The sequence below is a fragment of the Ciconia boyciana genome, chromosome 5, assembly GCF_034638445.1.
Source record: "Ciconia boyciana chromosome 5, ASM3463844v1, whole genome shotgun sequence".
NCBI classification, from domain to species: Eukaryota; Metazoa; Chordata; class Aves; order Ciconiiformes; family Ciconiidae; genus Ciconia; species Ciconia boyciana.
In genome coordinates this window covers 47127960-47154907 of record NC_132938.1, presented here as the reverse complement: position 1 = coordinate 47154907, position 26948 = coordinate 47127960, and the positions used below count along the sequence as shown (strand labels likewise).

General features: G+C 37.2%; 1 protein-coding gene across 5 annotated transcripts in view; it reads left to right on the top strand.

Annotated features, from left to right (window-relative positions):
• The window catches only part of RAPGEF2 (Rap guanine nucleotide exchange factor 2), a 191726-nt gene that overhangs the window by 64608 nt on the left and 100170 nt on the right, over positions 1-26948 (top strand). For all 5 annotated transcript variants that reach the window (XM_072861506.1, XM_072861505.1, XM_072861507.1 and 2 more), the window contains exon 4: positions 14357-14440. In XM_072861506.1, coding sequence (XP_072717607.1) covers positions 14357-14440 — 84 coding nt within the window. The remainder of the gene's footprint in view (positions 1-14356; positions 14441-26948) is intronic.

Here is a 26948-nt window from a genome sequence, read left to right as displayed (position 1 = left end):
TGTGTGTTGTATTAATTTTTGTAACCAGTGAGATTATATAGAACTAGGGGATGAGGGATGTGGGATGCCTTCTCATTAGTTGTCATTTAGTCTCACTTCAATTTTGTCAAAGTAGTAGCGACCAGCTTTTCATGCCAGAGGTGCCAAATCGACGTATTTAACACGGCTTATAATTAGCAGGGATGTGATCTAATGTCAGCTCAGATTTACAGTAGAGATCTGAGGGCTGCAGTTGCTTCGTTAATGCAAGCAATTTATTGAAACAAAAGGTTTCAAGATTTTCACTTAGTGCCCCTAAACCAGACTCTAAATGCAAATTTTTCTGGGTTGTCTGGTATTATTTGGGCATTTAAGCATACAAAGAATGCACCTGTATCCCTTCTTTTATAAACCTCTAATTTTTCCTATATTGACCATTAGGAGGAAGGTGAGATTGAACAAACTTTAATGCTAAGCCTTGACCATTCAGCAAAGTTAAATTAATGTCTAATGAAACCCAGTAATCAGTTATGTATGGGAAATGCACAATGTCAAAATCTGTAGGTGGATAGATAATTTTAATTAGACCAATATAATCTTTATTCATTTTACAGACTAATTTGCTAGTGACCACTGTGCTGGTGATTTGTCCTTTTCTGGGCAGTTGGTTTGTGTCCATTATGTGTACTAGAGTTTTTGTTTAGACCTGATATCTTGGCTCATTCTAACTGTTGGTTTAAATTTGAATTATATACTGAATGAATCAAGGCTGCTAGTTATGCATGTACTCAAGGCAGGCAAAAGTTATCAGGAAATATGTGCCTGAGAAAATACAGTCCACAAACAGAAAAATGTGAAATCTGGGTTGACTTGAAGTGCTTTTTGCAATTCTTTTGCACTGATTTCCTTTGTCACTTCTTTCATGTGACTTCATCTTCACTTTGGTTGTTTGCCTGTCATTCCTATTTACTTGCTTCTTGACATTTTTTTCCCCCATGATTTATTCAGTAGATTTAATGGGCAGTTTGGCAGTTTCTGGATATAGATGCTAATGCAAAATGTGCTTGCTCTAGCATTTCACATCTCCAATTTAAAGTTTAATGGGCTAAACCTGAAAGTTAACACCGAATATTTTTTTTTTATTTAAAAAATTTTTAAAATTCAATATTTTGAAGCCAGGAATATATGTTCTGTTACTCCAAGTTGTAGCTTTACATTTTATTTAATGAACAATTTGAGATATACTTGGTAAGAAAATCCTATGGAACCTGCAGTCTAACTTCAGTACTCTATTTTTAGGATAATGAACTTGGAGGAATCCTTTTTTTGTATCACAAATTCAGCATAAGTATTGAAGATGTATTCTTCTAAAAAAAAAAAATAAATCCAATTTTATAATGTACACATTTGGAAAAATTCTTTGAGTACTACAGGAGATAAGCAATGTGATAGCCAGGTTAGAACCAATCCACTCAGTTATGAGCTATAGGAAATGATCTCGGAGCATACAACCTGGTCACTTTTTATTGAACATGCCAGAATTTATCACTTGGAGCTCTTATTTTGGTTATGAAGGCTAAGGTTTTAAAAAAGCATTAAATTTGAACTCTAAGTTACAACTTCCCCACCCCCCCCCCCCGCAATGGTATGGCTTGCACTGAAATCTGAAATTGGGTGCTAATCTTCTGTGTTCATTAGAAAAATCTATTAAAATAGCTGCAACTGTTGGCGCTGTTAATTGACCTGCGTGTGTGACCTCCCTGAGGCACAACTTAATGTCTCGATGCGGATAGGCTAAATCTTTATCCCTAATACAGTTGCTCTGTTAATTTGATCAAAACTTTTTCACTGTGAAAATTTTTGTTCACAGCTGCATTGTCAGCTGTACTTATAAAAAGGTAAATATCTATTGCATGTATGCAATGCTCAAAAAAATTATCTGTGTTCAGTACAGAGTAATTTTTTTAAAATGGAGGGTAAAAAAAAGTTGTTAATTTTCATAGTATCTCTATAGTTTTTTTTTTTTTAATGGCTAAGGGGGTAAAATGGAGCATGTTGTTTAAAATTGGCTCATCTCATCTACATTTACTTTACTATCAGCGGGTGTACATGGTAGTGACAAATTCTCAAACCCTAGGGCCATCTCCCTGTTTAAATGGAAACTGGGTTATTAAAAGTGGCAGTTCAGCTCGAGTTTGCCAGTCATCCTACTACTTTCATTTGATGGGAAGTTAATGATAAAAGGGCTTAAAACCTGCAAGGCAAAATTTCAGAATTGAGGTTTACTTGACACATATACCTGTTTTTTTTTTTTTAACCGGCTACCTTTATTCAAATCTACTTAAAGATTCCATTTAAAAGAATATTTAGTTTGGTCACTTGATGTATATTTTATCAGTAGTTCAAAGAAAAAAAAAGTTCTTTTCATATCTGCATAATAGTTATTCTTGATGTTCCCAACAGTATGTTTCTAATTAGCATTTTCTTTGGAAACCAAAGTTTTAGCAGATTTGTAGGGGGTGTGTATACCTCTTGACGGTTGAACAAAATTTTTCAGATCAAAATTTAAATCTTTGCTATGATGGCAAGGAGGAATCTTTGGCAATAAATGTTTTGCTTATAAGCAAATGAATATGTCTCTGCTAAAAGAAGCACCTCATTTTTTTTCCCCTCATTAGTCATACAGGGGCAGGATGTGTTTTTCAGCCATGCTGATATTTCTGTATGTATGCATCAGTGGTGTTTGGCTTACTCTTTCTGTAAGGAAATCTTGTATGTCTTTAAGCTCCCCTTATTTTCTTCTCTAAAGATACTGGATTGGCAGATAATATTTTAAGTTTTGATGACCTGCTGTCCGAAGTCACTTGATAATAAAACCTCATGTGTTTCTGAATTGCTGTGCTGTAGCACAACATGTTTTTGTGAGATCACATTCTCTTTAGTTTCTGTGCAATCGAACCTGGAACTAACTTAGCTGTGCTTATAATGTTTTTTAAAAATTACAAAGAAAAACACAACCCCTGTTATTGTAAAGTGTGTTTAGTTTTTTAGAGAACCTTCCGCTCAAAGCCTGATAGGATATTTGCTCCTACCTCCTATATGTCCCTTCTGAGCAGATTGCAAGATGTATATTTTGGATTTAAGCTCTAATCAGTAACAAATTTCTCAGTCTGTAGCAATTTAGTAGTATGCTAGTGTTTTTGATTGCGTTGATTCTTAGAAAAGGACAAGCGTTTAAAGAAGTGTAGTTATTTCTTGGACATCTTGAACTGAGTTTTAGTGTTAACATCTATGGTTGGAAAAAGCTCTTGTCTAATGTCAACATGTTTGTGTGCTTTCATGTCATTCAGTTGTGCAGCCTTCTGTGCTTTAATGAAATTCAGTGTTTTCAGAGGAGTGTATTGTGCAACAAAAGTAGAAGGCATACATTCTACAGGAAATGGGAGAGAAAAAATGTTACCTGTAAAATTGAGTTATTACTACAGAGAAAATGGCCACAGCTGAAATGAGAAATAGCAACCTCTTAGTTTCTAAATTACTGACTGTGGTGGGCAGCGCATGTAATAAATAGCCATATTTGTACAATTATGTTTTGCCTTGCTTTTTTCCTAGTTCCCCACTTGTCGAACAATCTGAGATGAAAAACATCCACTTGTGTTAAGACTGTAGTGCTTATATTGGGGGGGAGGGCTGGGGAAGGGAAAAGGGGATAAGAAGCAGAGAAGGCTACAAAAAGGATAAAGATACATAGTTTCAGCTGGTCTTTTTGGATATTTCCTTGTTTAGAACCAAATTCTCAGGTCCAGTAGCTGTACTATAACCACCAGTCTTAGCCAAGTTTTCTGAGTTACATCACTGTGGCAAATCACAAGATCCAAAGTACTTGTTTTGGGCTAGCCATGTAGCCTTCTCCAGAGCTGGCTTGGCCCAGCCATTGAAGCCTGAAATGAATGAAATCTGGAAAGGAAATAAAGGAGCATGACTTTTTGGTTGCTACTAAAATACTTATCATTTTCTTAGGTGAAAATGTTAGCATCTTTCATGAGGTAGAGCAGAATGTTTGAAAAATGCTGGAGGGTATTGGCTTTGCGTAGGTTTGGGACTGGTGGTGTGAGAGGATCACCTGAAGGCACCGGGGAGATGGACTCGGGGCAGTGAGTGGCAGGGAACTTGCAGATGCTCTTCCCAGGGAGGAGACGTGCTGTCATCTGTCCAGGTGTCATGCATTACACAAGAAGTCAAGCAGGGATTTTGGATGTTGCTGTAAAGCATCTGGGTGTGTCTTATCTAGATGGCTAAGCTGTGGTTTTATTTGCAGCTGTAAGTCTACGTAGTTAATATACACTAGTTTTGCGCAAGGACAAGTGAGAAGTAGATCTATGAGTAGCTTTTAACAGTGGGAATCTGAGACTCAAACTTTAAGTCCTACAAGAAAAGTGACATTTAGCAAACTCATGGTTCTTTCACAGTAGTGTATTGCCCTGAAGACCCTCAAGAGGATAGAAGCAGTGTGTACAAAACAACAAAAAGTGATGCCAAAGTTGCCGTATGTTTCTGCATAGCCTGACTTAATTGTTTAATGAAGTGTGACAAAAATGAGCTAAAAGCTCCTTCATTAGCTATTGGTGCATGATTTCTAAACAGAACAGCTCTGCAGAGACCACCTCACTGAAATTTGTCTTCTGATGCATGCATTTGTATTATGAAGGAGTGCTTTTATGTTCTGTACGTGTTCAAGAAGTTTTATGGTGGTGGTATCATAAAATCGAGTTATTCTGTATAGATAGGGTGTATGTGATCTATAGCTATATATGTTTATATCTTATAGATATAAAACTTAAAACCTAAAACATTACAGAAAGGAATTGCTAGAGAAGTGTATGAGGATCAAGCTGATGTTTCCTCTAGTGGTATTCTGAGTTACCACTAAAATTATTATCTTGTATTCTTTAATACTTTACTTTTAACCAGAATTTCTGATTTTTGGACAGGATGCACCTGTTCATGGAGGCTTGGGTCACATTTCTGCATTTACTGTCTTTTTTTATTGAATGTTCTTGACTTCAGAGAGCCCTGATAAAAGATTTCTTCCTTGGTTTTACAGAAATATGAGACAGTTTGAAAATTATTTAAAATGCTCTGAATAAGCAGTAAACTCAGAATATGTCTGCTTGAAGTGTCTCTCTGGGTCAGCATCCTAATTTTCAGGTAGACCTCTGCAGGCAATACGTATTTATTCTGCTTGTGCATCCATAGGTTTCTGTGGAAGTCATGCAGCAGTATATTTAATAATGCAAAGAACTGCTGCAGCAGGGCTGGCCTCCTGTTTGTTTGTGTTTTTTTTTTTTTTTCTTCTTCTTAAAGTATTCCTAAAGGTGTATTGCACCTTCTGATAGTTGGGCAGTTGCCAAAGTAGCATTGGGATACTGCCAGTTCTGCACTGCAGTAAATCAGGAACCTGAATTTATACATTGTGTTGTGGATACATTTTCTGTGGGGAATTTCTTAGGCAATATGTATCATTAAAACAAATACATTCAGGGACTTGGCAGTTGGCTCTGTATAAGCAGAGACTGAATCAAGGCTTCTTAATAACGTCAGTGATCAATGTTACAGTCTGATGGCTTTGCATAGCCAGTTCCAAATTTCTGTGTTATTGTTTGACCTGATTTTGAGACTACTTTGAATGAAGACTAAGGTTTTTGAAGAGATTTTAATTTGCGCCTTCCTTACCGTAAATGTTTCACTAAAGGCTATCACGTTGTCGTTGTAATTTTTAGAATAAAAACTTTGATTTTGGAGAAATATTAGAAGGATATAAGATTTAATAGCAGAATCGTCTGTCTTGATTGACCTCAGAGTATTTTTGAATGCAAGATCATTTATTTTACTACTTCTGTCACTGTTTTCCTGATGATTTAGGAATTTCTCTTCTGATATCAAGGGTTAATTCACTGTACCAGTTTAATACCAAGACTTCAATGACAATAGGTCAATTAGCTTGCATATGTATATTTGCATAATGGATTTATTGATTGCCTGTTTAATCAGCTGTCTTAGACTGACACTCCGCAATAATCTCTGATTTGACTGAATTTTCTGTTTTATTTTACTGATTTTATTTCAAAAGTGGAAAAGAATAAAATAAATGAAATAATCGCAAGAAAAACATGCTTCTGATTATTTGTTTTCATGTATACTGAGGAATTGTTTTCTGTGGTCCCCTCTTTATTTCCCACTCTTGCTACCAGGAGACATCAGTTTTCATCTTGTGTCCATTAATAAAAGATAACCATGGACATCAGTTGAAATATGCACTTTAAGATGACTTTTTAGTGAAAACTGGAAGTTCTGAATTCTGAGTTATCAGTGTTATTACTGGATATGTATAAGTTGTTGTTTTTGTTTTGTTTTTTTTTATTTTTTTTTTTACATTTAGAGTAAAGATTAGGAGTAAGAATAAACATAACTTTATGTGTTAATCTAAAAAAAAAAAGAAAAAAGTATTTGGAAATTTTGTGTGGCGGCTGCATTAAGTACCCAATCTGTTTTACTTCTATTTGGGATATACCTCATAATGTCATCAAGAGCATCTAAAATGCTCTGGCAGATGTCAGGTAACTGTTTAATTAGCTTATTAAGGAAGGTTATAGACAGTGCTGACAATGTGAGTAAATGGTTTTCTGGTTATTCTGAGTGTTACAACAATCCAGTGCTAGTGGGCAGGATCTTCAGGCAATGAGATGTCTACCTGAGAGAATTGTTGCACTTGAAGACATGTTTGACGCAAGGCACTTCAGGGCTAATGTCTAATTGTGGCAATGGTTATTCAATTAAACTACCTATAGCTTTCAGCATACAGAGGATAACCAAAATGAGCAAAGGGAAACAGACAGATTAATCTGCTGAAACAATATCCTATGGAGCATAAGCTTGCAGAGCAATGTTCTTTCTCGTTTCTTCTTGTGTAGTGCTTAAATGCCTGAAAGAGGTCCCAGTTCTGACATGTCAAATTTTCATTGTTTCTGTTCCTCTCAAGTGGAGATGTGGGAGCATGAACAATGTCTGTTCTGAATTACTCTGTGTTTACTTTCTGAAATTTATTCAACTTTCAACAACATTGAGTATGATTTGATGAAAATGTAATCTGATAGGTAGATCTTGGTTTGTAATATAAGTTCTTTTATCAAAACAGTCACAAATGTTATAGCTTGTAGGAATGGTACTATATCCAGTTTAAATGTCAGTCTTGAATGAATCCTTTAGTTGTTGGAATTTTAATGATTTATGGAGAGAATAATTCTACCTAGCTCTTTCACAACCAAGAAATTGTTCTTGCCCATTTCATGACCTTTCTATGAAGTAGCTTGGAAAAGACCTCTGAATTGGAAAGTAATTCTGAATACTGATGTTTGACTTATGTTAAGGTCCTTCCAGCATCTGGTGTTGCTGGACCATTCAGTGCAGTGTTGGAGGGAGAATGACACCTCTGTTGTTTAGGTCTCAGGATAGACACATCTCTTGTAAAAGGAACATGAAGCATTAATTATATGGAAGCCATTTCCATGCCTGTTTCCATTGAGACCTGTGTACTGTTTAGCTTTTTTCAAGTGGTGTCTTAAAGGAGTTGGCTGAGAAACCAATGACCAGAAGCTGATCAGAGCAGCAAAGACTTCTGTTTAGCACGTGCTTTCAAGTCCAGGTGCTGAATTTTGCACTGAAGTGATGTCTTATTTGACAGAATGAAAGCATGTTTGACAGCAGTCATCACAAAGACCTGCAAATTCTTGCTGCTGTACATACTTACGGCGTTCATTATCTCACTTGAACCAAATGCACACAAGTAAGCATGTAGTGAATGCGATTCATTATTCCAGAGGTTTTAGTAGTGCTACATCTCATCTTGATGGAGAATGAGAATTAGATGGATTGCTCTTGTTAAAATGTAGCTATTTCTAAAGAAGTTTTAAAGGAAAGTGATGCATCAGGACTTGTTAGGATAGAGGAAGACACTAGAGATGGTGTAGATATTTGAGGTTTGTTGGGTCTTTCAGCAAGTTGACTTAGATCTTTATTGTAGCTGAATATTTTGGAAGGTTTTTCCTCATCTTATGTGATCAGGAAATCTGAGAGCTAAAACTGGAACACCTGTGTTACTGTAGGCAGATGCCTTATAGAATCAGTATGTGTGGGGGACATGTACTGAAACAAGTTATTTTTTTGTGCATAATTTCTTTGATATGCTGTTAATATTGATTCAGATTTATAGTTACAAACCTGGTGTACAAGTGCTGCAGATTGCTTTAAATCAAAATAAAATAATTATAATTAGAAAATAAAACTTCAGTTTTAAGTAGTCTATACGTAGCTAGTTGGGGATCTGGGAATAAGAAGCTGCCCCTTCCAGTGGAATAAAGAGCTCACAGCCTGAAGAGTTTGGTACAAGTGCTGAAGACTTTGAGAGAGCTTGCAAACTTCTTGGATCTTGGCAGTCTGGAGACTTAGAAATGCTTCCTGATTTTTGAACTTTGAGTACCTCTGAGGTCTCAAAGAACAGCCATGTGCTAGAAAATGTGAAGGCTTAAGTCTGAAAATACTGTCTAACCTTATCAGCGGTGACAGCCTGGTGATGTCATCATAGGCTGCTGCATAATTATGTAACTGAAGTTTCCAAACAGACCTGTTTGAGTGACAGCTATGAAGTTACTTTGCAAAGTTCTGTCTTCAGTTTTTTCTGTTGTTTTCAAAGCGGATAAGTGTGCTGTCTGGCTGCAGGTTGTAGTTGCGTAAAAGGACTACGTCAAGGAAGCTGGAGAGGGAAATGCAATGGGAAGGCATTGCAATCCTGCCTCTGGATTTCCGTTTCTAGTTCCCAAATTCCTGTAAATCAAGCTCTCTTGCATTCTGGGAAATTAAATTTAGATTCCCCAGGAAATCCCCTGCTCTCAAAAGTGCTATAATACAGGAGTCAAGATTTAAAGTAGCTTTATTTAAATTTTGTACAGCTAACTTAAGTGCAGATTGTGAATGAAGTCTGCTTATTGGTGACTGTTTTGGTATTGGCTTTCAGTTTTGCACCACTTTAAGGCTGCTGCTAGAACTTGAGTATTTTGAAAACTTTATCAGTAGGTAGCTCTATCATAGTAGTTAGAAGAACGTTAAATCTTGGTACCTGAGTTCTTTTGTTGTTGTCTTCACAGAATACAAATCCTGTCTTCTGCTAAAGATCTCTTGCTCTTCTGCTTCTTACTCTTAAGATTTAGGGTCTTTGCACTGTAGGCAAATGCTTTGAGTGCATGTAGACATACGGGCATTAGTCTAATCCTAGCGCACTAACAAGTTACAGTTGTAGTGCAGCCGGTGTCTTGAATCTGGCTGTAGTCCTTTTGGTTCTGTAAAGGATGGATGGAAGTTTGTGTCACCAAGGTTTCACTGGGGCTCTTGTTGGCTTTAATGTATATAGCTAGGACAGAATGACTACATGTATTGATATTGTTCTTCTGACTGCCCCTTGATGTATGACTTCTGGGTTGACTTAGTTCTGATTCTCTGCCGGATAAATTGCCTGTGTCATCTTACTTTCTTGGTAATAAATCTTGTTTTCTGTAACCTGGGGAAGTGGATAGCTGTGCTGCATTCAGTAGGCAATATGACTTTAACAGTCCTGAGTTTCATCCAGATAAATATCCAGAACAGTAGATGAGCTGAAAAAACCAAACAAAAACCAAATAACCCAAAGAAATCCTCACCAGTCTTACGTATTTAAAGCAAGGTACTCCATCACTTAAGGCCAACAAGTAAAGTAACTTCTTGCCTGCAAAGAAGATCTGCGAATGTCTGCTTGGAAATGTGCAACACGTGCCAATAACTTCTCATTTCAACTATTTCCACTCCTGCTGTGCATGCAGCTTTGCGAGACTGGAGGGAAGGTGGGGAGAGGAACTCAAAACTGTGTAGGAGAAGTGCTGTTTGCCTGGGTTGGGTCGGCTTTGCTTTCAGCCTGATGTGGATCGTTCACTGCACTTCCAGTCTCCTAGTGCCTGACAGCTGCTGCTTCAGCGGTGGTGGTGATGATGGACAGTGGTGGCACCCTTACAAAACTAGTCGTTGGAAAGATCTTACCTAAGCAAATGTCTTGCCTTTTGACATCAGCTTGACTGACAGGTGCTACTGGACCCTCCCCTCAACTGTCCCCAGATGAAAAAAGCCTAAATCTCCCTCTAAGGGTGCCTTTGAGGGGAAGTCATCAGCATCTATTCTGCTTCAGCTGATTCTGGATGAAGTGCTTACACACACTTAATACCCTTCTGCAAACCCAGACAGGGATATGTCCTGTCCACGAAAGAACCCTTTTTAGCACAGTTTGTTGTCATCCCTTTGACAGATGAAATATCCTTAGGAGGACAAATACAGTTTCTAGATACCGCTTTGGACTGCCAGTGATAGGCAGTATTCGAATAGTGAAAGAAAACTCCGTAATTAGGCTTAGATTTAGTCTCTAGAACTTGATTTGGTGTTTAAAATTAAAGTGTAAAATGTGATTGCAAAGAAAACCTTTCAAATGTGAGTATTCTACACTGGGTAAAATCGTATTTGCACGAGTCCTCACGTGGCTTGAAAAAATGCTTTTGTAGTTCAGTTTAGGCTGCTTCTAGAGTTCCTTCTGTCATTCATTACAGGCACAAAAGTCCTGAAGAATGCAAAATGCATTGTTGTTGAACAAAAGTCAAGCATAGTAGAGAAAACATGGAAACTTGATTGAAAGCCACCTGATGTTTGAATAGGATTGTGGAAAGCCCAGGATCCTTAAAATGAAAGAATTGCACGTGTTTTTTTTTTTTTTTGTAACAGCACTCTCTAGTAAAAGCTGGCTGCCAAATGGCTTTGTTGAGGCTTAATTCTAAACAACTGAAAGTGTAGCAAGTGTTGAGAAGTGCAAGAGTTAAATATATTTTCATATGAAAGGAATAGATCAGTCTTTCATTTGTCTGTGGTTTTTTTGGAGGGAAGCGTGTGTTCTGGAGGAAGGAATGTATTTGCTATATGTGTGGGTTTTGTTTTTTTTCAGATGTTTTGTTCAAGACTATATTAAGACACTAGTAGTTGTAAGAATGAAGAGAATTAAAATCCATCAGCGTTCTTTGCTCTTGAAGACTGTCTTGGAAATATTTATGATGTTTTGGCTGGCAATGAAAGTTTAAAAGAATGCACAGTGTGTTCTGGGGAAGGTACTACAGAACATGTCTGTATTCAAGGTAACCTTCCACTATTGTGACGCAGCAACATTGAAGATTTCTTTTTTAGATAATTAAGGAGTTGAGTACAGCAGAATTGTTTTGTTTCGCACAACATGATGCAAGTACCTTAGAGCTAAGAAATTCTCAAAAGTGACTGTAAGAATAAAAAGTTATCAAAGTACACATAAAGCAAAAGGAAAACAAACCCAATCAGATGGTATTACTAAAGTTCATTTTTTTAATCAGCACTTTCAGCTGTTGAATGAACAGGTTCTTCATTTGATTATATGTAAAGTGGGTAAAGTATGATGTTCATGACAGATAAGTGAGAAGGAGCAACAACTGTTGAAGAGCTATACTTGCAGAGAAAGTGAGTAAACCTGTGAACTGGCCCAAAAAAGATAAAACAGAGTTGGATGATTGAGTGAAAGGTCACGCTGTGTGTGATCAAATAAGAAAAATGTAAACCACTGCATTTAAATTTATAATCATTATAGCTGTTTTGTTAGATGATTCGAAGGGAGATTCAAAAGTAGCATTAAGATGAATTTGAATATTGAACATATTAACATTGAACATATTAAGCAACATATGATGCTTGTGAAAGCTGGTGGCTGCCTTTCTCTTTAGAGATAAAGATCCCCAATGAGAAAAGATAGCTAAAGCCCCTTACAAATAGGTGATTTGACAGAAGGATTTAAAATAGTTCATTGACTCTTAAAGGAGGCAAAAAAACCCCCTTATGTATTACTAGATTGCAAAAGTTAAAATATTTTACTATTGCTTTAAATAATTTTGTTTTTTTAATTCTTGTTTCTATTAATTTATCCTTGGAAATGGCTTTCTGTAAAAGTGTAAACAGATCTTCTAGATTAGTTTTGCTTTAGAGTCATAAAGCCTGTGACCTCCGGTGAGGTTCTTTTCTGTCAGACTACACTTAGTGAAACTGCCAATTTTTAGGAAAAGGGAAAAAAAACCCCACAAAAATTCTTATGTGATAATATAATGCACTGTAATCCACATGGGAAAATTATAATTGACATCCTAATAGAGTTACTTCCCAGCAACTTGCAAAATCACTCAGTCTAACAGTCATTGCTAAAATTGACTATTTTAGAAACTTTCAAGTATGCTAATTAGTGCAGATTATTTGTATTTAGACTGGCATCTATTAACAAAAAGAAACAACACCCCCCCCCCCTCCCCAACTTGCAGTTCAGCAGCAATGCTGGCTGTATGCCTGTCAGCTTAGGACTCCTTTGGGGGGAAGAGTGTTCGAAGATGTGTGACTTAACTCAGGTGCATGTTTATGCTTTTGAGAACAATATTTTCTTTTGAAGTAGTGGTTTTCTTGAGGTTTATCTGCTTTAACCTGGTTCTCTGTACTTATGCACAATGTTGATTCTTCTAGACTAACAAGTTTGAGGGCAATAGAGGTCCATGTCAGAAGCAAGCATGTGAAGCACACTTCAGAAAAGGCAGCTTGGTGGACTTCAACTATGTAAATCAAAATGGTTTGTTGTTTTAGCTGTGACACCATGCTGTGGCTTGTTTATACTGATAGACAATAGAAAATGAAGTATTTCCTGAAGTCTTCATTTTGAGGATGTTAGGTCTTCACTGGTCAGTGTGGCTTCAGTGCTCAGGTCATAGGCTGGTAGAAAAGAAATACAGGCTGCATCATCTTGGTCACAGTTTGTGTCCTCAATTTCCTCTGTTGATTCTCCATGTTTCTGATGTTTGTCCTTTCTCTCATGGTTATACTATAAAGTGCAAAATGGAAAATAGAGCACATTTCTAGATTTGATGGTTTGCTGTTTTGCTGTCAGTTGTTTTAGGCCAGCTCCCTCCCTCTCTTTCTAACTTCAGCTTTCCTTTTAGAAAGCGTAATACAGTGAGTGCCGAGGAAATATCACTCTTGTTTTGAGGACCCTGCTGTGTAGGTACTTCTTAAATTGAAGTTTTTCAAATGAAAAACATGCTGCTAGCATGCACATAGCTTACTTAGATTTAAGATTGGGTTTTAATACTATGCTGTCATTAAAAGATGTGGGCTGTTCTTGCTTGAAGTTGGAACTAAATGTTGCTAAAGACTTGAGATATGTAATTTAAAAAAATGAAGGTGCTACAGATTAATTAAGTAATCTGCATCTCTTAGTGTCACTGGGGACGTGGTTTTCAGATAAGAATGCTCATGCAGTTTGTAACGGTGTACTTGAATCCAATTAGTGAGTTCCTTTGGAAAGAAGCAGGAGTGGTAAAAACTGAAAGAAAGTACAGATATTCTCAGTGTTGACTGTTGAAGTGGCACAAGACTTCTGCTGCAGCTATTTCTAGTAACCTTACACTATTTTCTTTTCTTATCTAAACATTATTTGAACTTATCCAAGAAGAGTCTAAGCCTATGAAAAGGATTTTGTATTACTCAAGGAGCAAGATCTGAAACTACAGTAGAATGAACTGGGCTTGGATGACAAAGTCCTCATCCTGTTCCTCTATAGGATGAAGAGAGGGGAAAAGAAACTCTTTGTCCCTTTTATTGAGAATTTATTCTTGGGCTGGGAAGAGACATGAAAGGGGCAGTGTGTAGTAGCAGCAGATAAAGTTGATTAACAAATCTGATGTAGGTTTACCATCTGCAAATGTATCCAATGCTCTCTTACCTTGTGGGAAGGCAGACTGATGATGAAAGGTAAATTTCTGTCTTGAAGAAAGGGGGAAGAAGGAGATGTCTAGAATTGGGAAAGAAAGCCTTATTTATAGAGGGGAAGATGCTACAGTTCTCTTCAGCAAGAGGAAAATAATAGATTTGACAGAATACAATATTTACTGTAGCTTGACTTCTTTTTAATCACTTTCAATTATATTTCATTGGATTTGTGCTGTTACCAAATGGATAGATATATGCTTTTTAAGAAGTGAAGTAAATTAAATGGGGCATTCTAATAATGTATATATTTGCAGGTGGAAATTAGAATAGTTTGATGGAATTGTTCTGTAAATGATTGAACTGTGGCTTTCTTCCATAATTTTGAACACTTTTGCCTCTTTGATGTTCCTCATACTGCAAATTTGGTAGTGCTATGAGTAACTTAAATCAAGTGTCTTAAACTATTTCCTTTTTTTTTTTTTTATTCCAGCCCTGATGATATTGGTACCTGTTGGTATATCCTGCTGTCTGGTTCAGTCTTCATTAAAGAATCTATGTTTCTTCCAAGGAGCAGGTATGTCAGCTATCAATGCATGGCATTCTGTATTTTAAACAGAAATCATGAGACACAGAGAATTTTTAGAATTAAAAGGCAATGTTTTATGCTTAATGAAACACAGAAGTACACACATAAGCGCACTCTTCCTACCTTTATTAGCTGTGGTAGTTGTTTTATGCCCACAGCTAGAATGGAAAAGCCATCATTGTGGACAGTATACAAGCACCCAAAGTATCTTGCAAGTGCTGTCAATTTAAAAATAAAACCACCAAAAACCTGACAAATGGAGTGAAGCACCAAGTAGTCTGTTCCTGTGAGTAATCAAACTTCAAATCATAGGATGCACTAGAGCTTATGATGCTTTCCGGAGGCTTTACTTACTGTGCACAAGTCTTCAGTGCATGTTTTAACATATACTCAGATAATGTCACTGCCAGTTTTGCTACTTCTGTTTAAGGTTGTGCTTCATGCAAATGAATTTGCAATAAAAAGTGATATTTTACATGGAAAAGGTAAGTTTAAGTGTGAGATGTGCAAAATTTACATCACTACAGTAAAAATTAAATTATTTTGAGCTATGGAAACAAATGCAAACGACTGCAAGGATTTTAGACTAAGGTGGCTTAGCTTGATCATTTTTAGTGGAAGCAGAGCAGAACCACTTTAAAATGCTGGTTATACGCGTATTCATTCAGGCTACTATAAAGGGCTCCTTTGAAGTAAATAGCATGTAATAAAATTTGTGAAGGGTGGAATGAGAGCGACCCGTCTCTGTATGGTATGATGAGAATGAAAGCACTAGAAACTTTCTTACAGTTTTAAACAGTGGGAAACCAATTGAAAGCTAGTGTTGGTCAGCATACAAACAATTAGATGTTCAAAGCTGCCTTTCAGTGGGAGAGCAATGCTGGGCTTGGGACTTCCATTTGATGATGGTGGCATGTTCTTGGTGTAAGCAAGTGCCTTGCATATGTAAGAGGACAGGCACTGCTGATAAAATGATATATTTGATGTGCCATTAAACAGTACCATCTATGATAAAGGAGCAAAACTGGTCATTGTAAAAAGTAACACAACAGATTATAGGATCCCTGCTGGTAGCAGATGGAAGAAAATTGTCCCATATTTCATCCATGAACAGGCAATGCCAGAAAAAAAGCTGGCAGAAAGTGCTACCTTTAGATGCCAGGAGAAGGGATATATGATATCTGAATTAATGTAGGTTGGTCGTATATAGTCTGTGGCAAGAATCTTCTGCTCCTTTGAATTACAGAAATGCTTGTGCTTCAGACATTGTTTGACGCTTGATGAGAGGTGAGATTTAATAAGATAAACAATGAGCTTGTGATTTTTCCTGGAAGAATGAACAGAAAGTTACAGGTCCTGTGACTCTAAACAGAGCATTTAAGGGCTGTTCACCTGGAGAAATTCAGAAATGACATCTGGGATGGTGTCTGAGATATCGGTGAATTTCAAGGGTGGAATCTGGAATTAGGAGAAGTTTCATAGTTGTGGATGGAGTCAAGCAGCTGCCAAAGCTGGTGTCCTGGGAAGCAAATGCAAGAGAGATGATTTGCTAATTAACAACGATAACATAAGTCCATGGAAGCAAAATTAAGAACCTTTAATTTAATGGTACAAGATAGAAAGTATTTCTGGAGAGCAAAACTGGAGTCATTCTAGTGAGAGGCTTTGTGCTTAGAAGCTATAGTTATTAGGAGGATACAGGAGGGCCTTATTTAAATTTAGGGCAAGGCTAATCAGGGTGTTTACTTTGTAAATGAGTAAGCTGCAATATCTGGGCCTTGGGCTCATCATGAATAAGAAACTTGGGAAAAATGAGAGGGCACCCAGGTTGAATTTCTGATTTGGAATGCTGGTGGGTAATAACTGGTTTTATTTTACTTTTTTTTAAGAAAAGCAAAGGCTTGAGAAGAAAACTAAATTTTTCACCTTTACTTATGCTGCCAGTGAATTGCTCACAAGGAAATAGTAAACTGCTCAGATAAACTGGGTAGAAGAGACTGATTACCAGCAATGCTAAAGTAAAATTTTACAGTGCTCTAGAATAAAGGGAGTGAGACATTCTCAAAAGGCTGCTGTCCTAAAAGAACTGATAGGGTGGTATTTTGAAATCTAGAGTAGTGTTGAAAGTGGGCAAAAGGCAGTTACTGGATGACTGTTTGCTTAAACTGACTATTTACATGTACAGGGAGTAATCATTTCGAGAGCCTTTTTGAGCATTGCATAATTAGCATTGCATAATTTGGGAGTCTTGATGTCTTATTGCCATTAAGATGAATTTGTTATGCTTTAGCAAATGGAGCACGTCCTGATGCATCATTGACGTCAGGTAATAGGAAGAGAGCTAAACATTGCCAGGTAGAGATCATATAACTTTGATCTCGTTTGGCCAAAACATTGTCGTTTGAGTAAACTTATCGTAAATTCTTATTTAGACTATTTTAGTATATTTTCAAGTTTCATCCATTTTATCTTTGCCCATCTAGAAAGCCACTAGGAAATAATTTTGCAACATGTGAAGCTTGTGGGTAAGAGAGCAGGATGGAGCTGAGAAGTCTGTGTAGGAGCAGAAAGCAAGAAGTGTGTTCCTCTCCTCAAATGAGTGACACAGAAAATTCTCGTTTCCCTAACTTTTCCCAGACCTCAGAGTGATCAGTACATACTATCCCCCAGTCCCCCCCAATCTCACCATCCAAAAGCCTCATTTTTTTCCTACCTGAAAATTATTCTCTCTTCTTTGACAGCTTAACCCAGCCTGCCCCATGCACCTGCAGTAAATCCCCTTGCACAGGTTCCCTGGGCTGCATCCAGCCCTCCCAGCGGGACCTCGGGCGCTGCCAGTGCTGCTCAGACTGCGGGCTTCCCCGTGCCCCTCCTGCTGACTTTGTCAAGCTTGGCTTCACTGAGTGATAGCTGGGCAGTAGCTGGCCAAATTTAAAGTAAAATACATGTTTTTCCCCAAGAGTTTCAAGAGCATTTGTTATTCTTTGTTGGATTTCACTCTTAAAATGTATGTCTGTACGTGCCAGGGTAAAAGCAGTACATAGTCAGGGTGATTCAGCTAGCCCTAGTGAATAAATCTGCCTGCAATCTTAGAGGTGTTTTCTCAGTCCTGAACTGAATTCCATCCTACTCTTAACTTTGTGACTGTTGGCATTTGAGCCTGTAAGGAATAGGATGGAGTGCTATCTTCAGATTTGTAGCTGAAACTTGGAAGTGCCTTAGTGCATTTGAGTGTATATGCTCAGCATATGATTTGCTTTTGGGGCCTCTATTAGCTAATTTAGTTGCATTAGTTTCAGATGTGGCATCCTCAGGCTGGTTGGTTGGTGGATAACACTGTAAATGCCATTTTGTTGTTTATTTTATGTCAGCTAAACTTTTTTCTTTCTTCCAAATCATTGCTTCCACATCTTTGATTCTTAGTGTTAGATACCATTTAAAATTCTTTGGGGAGAGGGAGTGATGACAAGGGTTGGCAGACAGATAATATATAGCTGGGAAGAAGAATGTCTTAAAAATAATAAGAAAAAAATCAAGCAATCTAAAAGCGTAAGAAATGACCACCCCCCTGCTTTCCCACTCAAACCACAAATAAATAGTAGTACAGCAGTCCAAAAATAAGCAGCATTGTAATGTACTCTATATGGTCAAATAGCTGCTAGTTGTAATAGTTTGAAATGAGTGGCATAGCTGCCAGTTTTGCCAAAGTTAGATAATTTACTGGGTGACTTGTAAAACTACTTGTAACTAGCTACTTGACAAGTCTTTAATTCAAAATAATAAAAAAGAAATGTTCAAGGTGGAATATTGGAATACATTAAGTTCTAAATCAAGTAACTTGTTTTGGAAACTTTAACATCTAAACCATGTCTGTTTTGTGAAAATAGCATTAATATAATTTTATTTCCCTATTGTAATATAGTTTAGCTTGTATTTGTTCAAATGCCAAGCCATCAGCTGGCAAATAGTGTTCATAAGATAAGGCTGGATTTTATTCAGTTAACTTATTATTTTGGGAAAATTTACAATTCAAGGTTTTAAAGAATTTGACCTGAACAATTAAAGCTGCCATATTTTTGGTGACATAAAGTAAAGCTTAATCTTGTTCTCTTATTTAATTTTTGTAAATTGCAACAGTAAAATTTATTCTGACAGCTTAATGAGAGGAAGATTTTTTCCCCCATATTTTACTTTTAACAGTTTTCATACTTATTCCTTTTCTTTAACATATTAGGCACATATTACAGTCAAACTAAACATTCCTTAATTCCCCCCCTCCCACCATTACCACCAAACTAGCACAATTAACACTTGGTCCCCTCACCATTTCCCCCGAGCATCTGTACCCTGAAGCAGTTCACATGGTAGAATGAGGCTTATGTATGAAGTCCAGAAAATAAATGAGCAGAAAATACAATTCCCTGAAGCTTGTCCTGGCTCTCCTGTGTTTTCACGTGGTCACTGACAGCAGTAATGTGACAGTACCTCAAAATATCTTTTGGAACGTCCTCCAGCATCCCTAGGGCTGCTCCCTGCTCTCATCACATTTGCTCAGCTGCTCGGACTTCCCATGTGGTTTTTGTTCCAGGACTTTGCTTCTAGTGTAAATTTTACCGTGGTCTTTCATCTCATTTGACTTGGAGCTGCACTACAAAAACGTCTCCTAGATGTTCCACAGCTAACCTCGTGCTTGCCCGTAGCCTCCGCCACCGGAGGATTCAACTAACTCTTAACAGCAACAAAATACAGAATTGCTGGGCAGTTCTTCTCAGACCGGAAGGCTCTGGTGCTTGGGTTTTTCTGCTTTTCTCCTAGAATTCTTCCAAAACCATCTGGGTGGTGTGTGCTGTGCTGCTGAGGCACACTGCGATGCTGACTTGCCACGTGCAAACTCGGCTTTGCTCTTGTCTTTAACTACTTGCTCATCTACACTCTCTCCTTGCTGTAGTCTCTTCTTTTCCTTCCTTACTGCCGCACCCAACCGGTCGCCCCTCACCGCTTCATATGGCGATGGAGAGCTGCCCTCCCTTTGGCAAGTTCACAAATTTTACATATGAGAGCGATTATTTAAGCTTTTTCTTCTAATTAAAATATTAAGTTTTGAAGTTGAGAGAACACCTGTTTTTTCTTTCTTCAAAATTAAAAGGGTTGTATCTATTTAAGTATTGATGATTTAGCCTTCTGGTCTTTCCTATACTAAAACAATTTAAAAAATGGAATAGAATATCAAATTCTACTGGAGACCCATTGAAAAAATTATGGACTTGTTTTGAATGTGTTTAAAGCAATAACAAAACTCAATTTGTGCAGAAATTATTTGTCCTCATCCAAGCGTGTCCTGATTAACTTAAGAAAGTAACCTATCTCAGAAGAAAATTTGTTAGGGATTTTGGCAGGTTTTTTTTTATTTTGACAGGTAATGCATGTGAGTATAATAGTGCTGGAGCAGAGCTCTTGGCTATGTACATGCATTTATACAGCTTTATGTATCCTGAAGCATACTTCCTAATTTTTGTGATGCCTGGGACATGCTGTTTGGTGTGGTTTGCCTATATCTGACTGATGATACGTTTATATTATGAATAGAGAACTGTGTTTGATCGATCTTTTCAGTGAGTAAAATTATATTGATAGCTTTAATCACAACGATAAAATCTTTCTCTCAATATATGACCCTAATATATTTACAACTTAGTGTTTATTAATAATGGCTATTGCTGGCTGAAAGTTATGAGATAACAGAGCAAAACTGGTGTTTTAACTGGCCATAGAGTGACCAATATACACAAATATTTAAACCAAGCTAAATTTTGAGTTTGACTAAAAAGGGGGTTGTTTTGCCCTGAGCAGGTAACTGAGAGTTTTAGAACAACGGATTTGAGGGAGGCTCAGGGTTGTACTGTTGGGAGCTGCTGGTTTAGTTATTTAAGCTGCAGAGGGAGTTGATCAAGAGCTGTGCTGAGCTTATTGGGCTTTTCTCTGTTTCTGAGTTTTGCTTATGGCTAAGGATTTACAGCATCATGATGGAAACACGAAGACCGTACATTGGATCTTTGTAAAGAAAAATAACTCCCCAGGCTATGGTTTCAAGTCTATTTAAGAAATTACTTGAAAATGTGTGGTTTGGATTTAGTTTTCTGGTTTGAATGCCTTGGTTCAGCATTTCAGTCCATCAGCTGAAACTGAGGCATGGAGGAGAGTGATTTTATGGTTTAATCTAGGAAAGACTGACATCATAAGCTGAAGAAAGAAGTTGGAAGAAGTAGTGGAGATGTCAGTCCATTTATGAGTGATATCCACCATGAATTATTCACAATGGATTTCAAATAGACATCAAGAAAGTAATGCTAATTGCTTCATACCACCTGCATCTACCTAAAAGACTGTGTATGTCCTTTTGGATGGCAATGTTTGCTGTTAACTGCAGGCACAAAAGTAGACGATCACAGTGCATGTGACTGTAATTACTTTTTGAGACTCAAACTCCGGGAGAAAAGAAAAGCTTGCTTACAAGAGGGAACGCTTTATTGGGAGTGCCTGGTCTGGCCATCCACCTTGAATCTGGTATCATGGCCAGTGTTATCAGTGAAGCCTGGACCTAGCTGATGTGTGGCATTGCCTTCTTCCTCGCGAGGAGCTGGAGCTGCCATGGGTTTGTCCCTGAGCTCAGCTCCCTGAGGGCCAGCTCGCAGGGAGGGCATGCAGGGAGGGTTTCAAGTTCTCTGAATCTGGCTTCCTCACTTAGACACAGTCACGGTCAACTCCAGATATAGCTGAATTAGCTGAGCCATAAATTAACGGGGCCTTGTGTTGTCCTATCACCTGCTGTTACAGTAAAGTTCGTGATGCAGAGTACATGCTACTTGAACCAGTAATGTCATCTGAAACTGTCCTTACTGCTTGCAGAAATTGGTGTACAGTTTTTTAAATATGAACACTTAAAATGTTTTTAACAGCTAAATGAGTTTGGTGTTATGTACATTTTGCTTTATTCCACCCGTCTCCTGTTCTGCTGAATAATTTAAGAGTTCATTGAGGTTTGAAGTTGGTCATCTTCCAAGTATGCTGCCAGTGTCTGAGGTGCTGGGAAACAGAAGAGGACACAGTTCCTAAATGATGAGATTGGGTGGTGTCTGGCATTGTTCCTGTCAAAACAATTATTTCAACACTACTGGAATTTTGTTCTTGCACAGCTGATAAAATGTTAAGGGCCTTAATCTATTATGCTGGCATCTTTTGAAAATAAAAATAGAAATCGAGTGTAGTGGGGCTGGTGCTACCAGGCTTTCTTCCAAGTTTGTAATGAGGAGATGAGAAGGTAACAAAGAAGCAGAAAGTGTCAAATGACCTGAATAACTTCTAAGTGAGCCTGAATATTTCTGATTCCTTTTAAGGCGGGGGAGATTTTCAGGGATCGAAATGCTCTGTCCTAGGAGAGAAGCCAAGAAGCCCTCACAAGCTGACACATGCAAGCCTTGTACTAGTTTCTAGGTTTAAATCCTAGAGCTACGGACTTCTGTCTCTTTCCATACGAAAGAACCAATGATGGACTTGAGAGAGTCTGGATCACCTGCTGATGCTTAGGTGCATTGGTGGAATGTTCAGAACAACTTCATGCACTTTCTGTAGGAGAGACACCATTAATTGATGGTGTAGCGCTTGTAGATTGAAGAGTCCTTGTTCTGGTCCAGTTTTTCATTGTTTCACACCTGGTAATTGTAAGCTAAGTCAAGATAGCATTTTCTGCCACTGTTGCTATATAAAAAAAAAAAAAAAATTGAAGTGGGCTTCTCTTATGTTGTGCTTTATTCAGGTCAATGGTGTTAACCTTCCCCATTGAAACAGCAATTGTGTAAAAATACTAAGAAGTTAAATGTAACTATTTTAATGTCAAAGTTATGCTTAGGAATTTGTAATATGGAACATAGAAACAAAGTATATAACAGGATAAATCTAAACCACTGCTTTTATAGCAAGGCCTGCCTGTGACCCCAATTTAGGTTATTTTTGCACTTGCTATATAGAATAAGTATAATTAAATTTTTTCAGTGTGATTTGAGTATGGGATATAGCCAATACTAAGGAAAATCAAAATCTGAGGTAACTGGAGAGTAGAATTTTTCTGTGTAAGCATGAATGTATCTTAATAGCTCAAAGTAACTGAAAAGGACCTTAAGGAAAAATTAAAATTAAGCAAGCAGAGGGGTTTAACAGACTAGATTCATGGGAGATAATCTTTTAGCAGAAAGCAAGCCGAGGAAAGGAGAGAATCCTTGAACCTTCATAGGTTCATAGCTGATATAGGAAATATAATCTTTGACATCTATGAATGATACCAACTCTCACATCCCATTTTTTTAAGTGTTAGAAAACTGGGGTTAAAATTATGGCTATTTAGTGTTTGAAAAATGTGCTGAAATTGTGGGCTTTTTGTTTTTGCTGGTAGTGTTTTAGAATGCTCTCTAGGATGGACGGGAAAGACAGTCATTCCACTGAAAACTTGTTTTTCCTGAATGTTGACATATTATCATTGTTGAAAAGTTTTCATGCTTCTTAATTGATACCTGGTTTCTAAAATGCACTGCAACGAAAACTGGCCTTGAAACAGTATATTTGTTTTATTGCTGACTCTTCTCTTTAGCTTATTTTGTGTCTCATTGGTTAGAGAGACCTTTCTAATCTGTCATGGTTTAGCTTCAGTCGGCCACTAAGACCTACACAGCCGCTCGCTCACCCTCTACCCTAGCCCTCCAACCCTAATGCCCCTGGTGGGATGCAGGAGAGAATCGGAAGAGCTAAAGTGAGAAAACTTGTGGGTTGAGATAAGAACAGTTTAATAATTGGGGAAAAAAAAATAATAGTAAATTGTAATGAAGAGGAAAACAACAAGAGAGAGAGAACAACAAAACTCAGGGAAAACCCAAGTGATGCAACCGCTCACCACCCGCTGACTGATGCCCAGCGAGTCCCCAAGCAGCAATCGCTGCTCCCTGGCCAACTTCCCCCAGTCTCTATACTGGGCATGACGTCATATGGTATGGAAGAGCCCTTTGGCCAGTTGGGGTCAGCTGTCCTGGCTGTGCCCCCTCCCAGCTTCTTGTGCACCTCCAGAGCATGGGAAGCTGAAAAGTCCTTGACTGGTGTAAGCACTACTTAGCAACAACTCAAACATCAGTGTGTTATCAACATTATTCTCATACTAAATCTAAACCACAGCACTATACCAGCTACTAGGAAGAAAATTAACTCTTCCCAGCTGAAACCAGGACATAATCCCAGCATTAGGGTTTCTAATGGAGCATGTCACAATTTGAAGTAATTGAGAACAACATCTAATCGATCTTGGAAACATTGTTCATCTTTGCTTTTGCTTTTATTGTTCTCCCGTACATTATAATTATGTGATATTCATTTAATTTCAACAGTTCTCACTTATACTGGTATCTTCTTTGTAAAATTTCAGGCTTGATTTTAATATTAAAAAGCTGTTACCTGAAATGATAATAAATTACTTGCATACAAATGGGGATGTGGAAAAAATTGAGAGCTCTTCCTGAGGACTTAAGGAGGGGAAGGTTCTCTGTGTAACAAAGTACATGGTTATTTCAAAGTTAAACGTGAGACCTGTTATACCTGGATATTCACTACTGCTTCCATTGCTAATTAAAGATATCTATCAGAAGAAAACTGTTGCTTTTTCCCAATTGATATTGCAGCTGGTGAGATGACCTGTTCTGCAATCTGTTCCTTCTGATTTAAGGTTCCTTCTGATTCAGTACTCTAGTATTTAAGGTTTTGAGTTTTAGTACAAACCTGCAAAACATAAAAAACCAAACCAAACCTCAGTTATTTGGGAAAACTGCGTTATGAGATTCCTGCTGAGGGCAAAAGGAAAACCGTGTTTGGTTTACATGCGCTCAGGGTCTCTGGGCAAGTTTTAGAAGTGTAATGAACTGAGAAGTTATCTGGTCATTGCTTACCCCAAAATAACAAGAAAATGAACTATGTGCAAAAATAGCATAAAGAATACCAAAGAGGGAGAAGTATACCCGTGCGGAGAGAGGGGACGGAGTGCACTGCAGAGCAAGAAGGTGACAATGCTGGTCTAGGGATGATACGCTGGGGAAAAGACCATTTTCGGCAGGGTGGTGAAGTTTTCACAGCCTAGGGAGCAACATTAACTAGACAGAGAGGTCTATTTAAAATCCTGAAATTGGAGATGATTTATTACTGATGAACAATTATTTTTAAAAGAAGAATATACAGAGTGGAAGATCATGGTCACCAAGATTTGTGTACTCTACAGAAAAGTCAAGAGGTACTTTAGAGTCCATCCTGTGCTTATAAGTGCAAGACTTACAAGTCTTTTTATATATATATATATATATATATACACACACACACATTTTTAAAAAATGTACAATAAAACTCTTGAGGAAAGTCCAATATAAATGTGTTACGGGATAGCTGTCCCTGCATTTAGGTTTGGGGTATAAGTGGGGAAGAGCCTTTTCTTTGCCTCATGTGGAACTCGGGTGATCTAAACTTCTGTAGTCTTATCTTTGGTGAAGGACAATCTTGATAAGTTGAAGTAATGACTTTTACTTATGTAATTGCAGGACTGTAGAAAGGTGGAAGGAATCAAAATACTGTTTTGATTATTAGCATGATTCTGCTACTATAATTCTTCTACAAATAGTGTTTTTAACAAAATTTTATTCCATACTTTAGAAGACTTTAAAATGTCTGAGAGTTTTCTTTCAGGTGATGCTAAAATTTTCAAATATTTCTGAAAAATAAATCCAGGGACACTAGACATAGTATAACATGCTAAATGAGGGATAATTTATTTTCAAATGATAATCTAAACAGCTAAAACAATTGTCACTATTACTTCACTGTTTCAGTTTGTTTATTCACTTACAGTTATACGACAATTATTACAAAGATATCTTGAATATATCTGCATTGTACTAATAAGATTTATGGAAACTAGTTATTGAGGTCATGTATTTAGCTCTCTGTGTGAATGAATTTGTTGTATTGAATGAGTTAGGCGTATAAGTGGGGGTGGAAAGTGTCAATACGTATGGTCTTACTTTACTACTAAAAAGCTAGATTACATCAAGTTATTTTTTTTTTGTTTTTCAGAAAGATGGCAATTTCTAGTACCTTAATTATGAAAGTCTATAGGGGGACTTAAAAAAGCTTACTATATATTTTTCAAGGTAAAAAAACCTGTCTTCATTTAGGATTTAACATCTAAAGGCTTTGTATGAGGTTGGAAAAATACTCCTCTGTTTTAAGGAATTTCATGAATGTTAATACGCCAAACTGTGTTCAGACAAGGTCTTGCCTCTTAAGTAATGTTTTCCTACTACTTCTTATTCTTTGAGACCATTATGTAGGTCTTGTGATGTCACAGTAATCTCCATGGCAACACAGACGTCATTAAGATGAAGCATAAGCAAAGCTGTCTTTATTCAAACCATTTATTAAAATATTTTTTTTAAAAAAAGGAATAATAAAAAAAGTAGGTTAGGAAAAAAGCTTTCATCTTTGCCTGTTTTCCAAGATAAAATAATATGAGAACTTCTAATTTAAAAATAAAATGAGGGTGATTTTTTCCAAATAAAGATCTTTTCTGTCAGCTGTTCTGATGAGGTACCTGCCTTCTAGTTGTCTGTACTAGAGACACTGCAAAGTTGAACTGTTGCAACAAGCTAATCTTGTTGTTGCCGCTACTACTACATTCCAGTTTTGTTCATCTATATATTTGTGTATATAGTGTATAAATACAGATGTGGAATTTCACAGGAAAATTTCATAAACACATTTCTCTCGTTTAGTGTATACGAAAGGGTCATAAAGAACGCTGAGTGGTATTCTAGTCTGAAGAGTATTTCGGATCACCTGCTGCTGTAAAGGCCTAGAGCATCTACCCTCATTTGCAGTAAATTTGCAAAACAATTAGTTATTCTGTACAACACTTTGTCAGATTGGGTTTTTAACCATTTTTCATCTTCACTTTAGTTTTAAGGTAACAGTATAAAAAGCTAAAGTGAAAAGCAACAAATTTGAAACTTTACTCAATTTTTTTTTTAACATAAACTAGTCAAACTCACTACCATACTCAGTCTTGTAACTAGATAAAATTTTAAAATTAACCACGCTTTTCAAAACGGTAGTCTGTACTAAAAGAAAAACTACATGAAGATCGTAAGGCATATGTTTCAGGGCTTGACTGAAGGGACTTTCTCTGGAAGCAAACCTCCAGAAGGTAGCTCATTTCAAATTATTCACTGTGGGTTTTCTGGAACTTCTTTTGAACTGCTTTCAGCAGTCAGCTATAAATTACCAGATTAATGCAACTTCTGATCTGGCTTGTATTTGCATAAGAAATAAAGAAATCCCTATGAGTATTACGTAGGTAAAGTACTGTAGTCTGCCATCTGTAAGGACGCTAATTAAACATGTTCAAAATACTGAAGAAGTT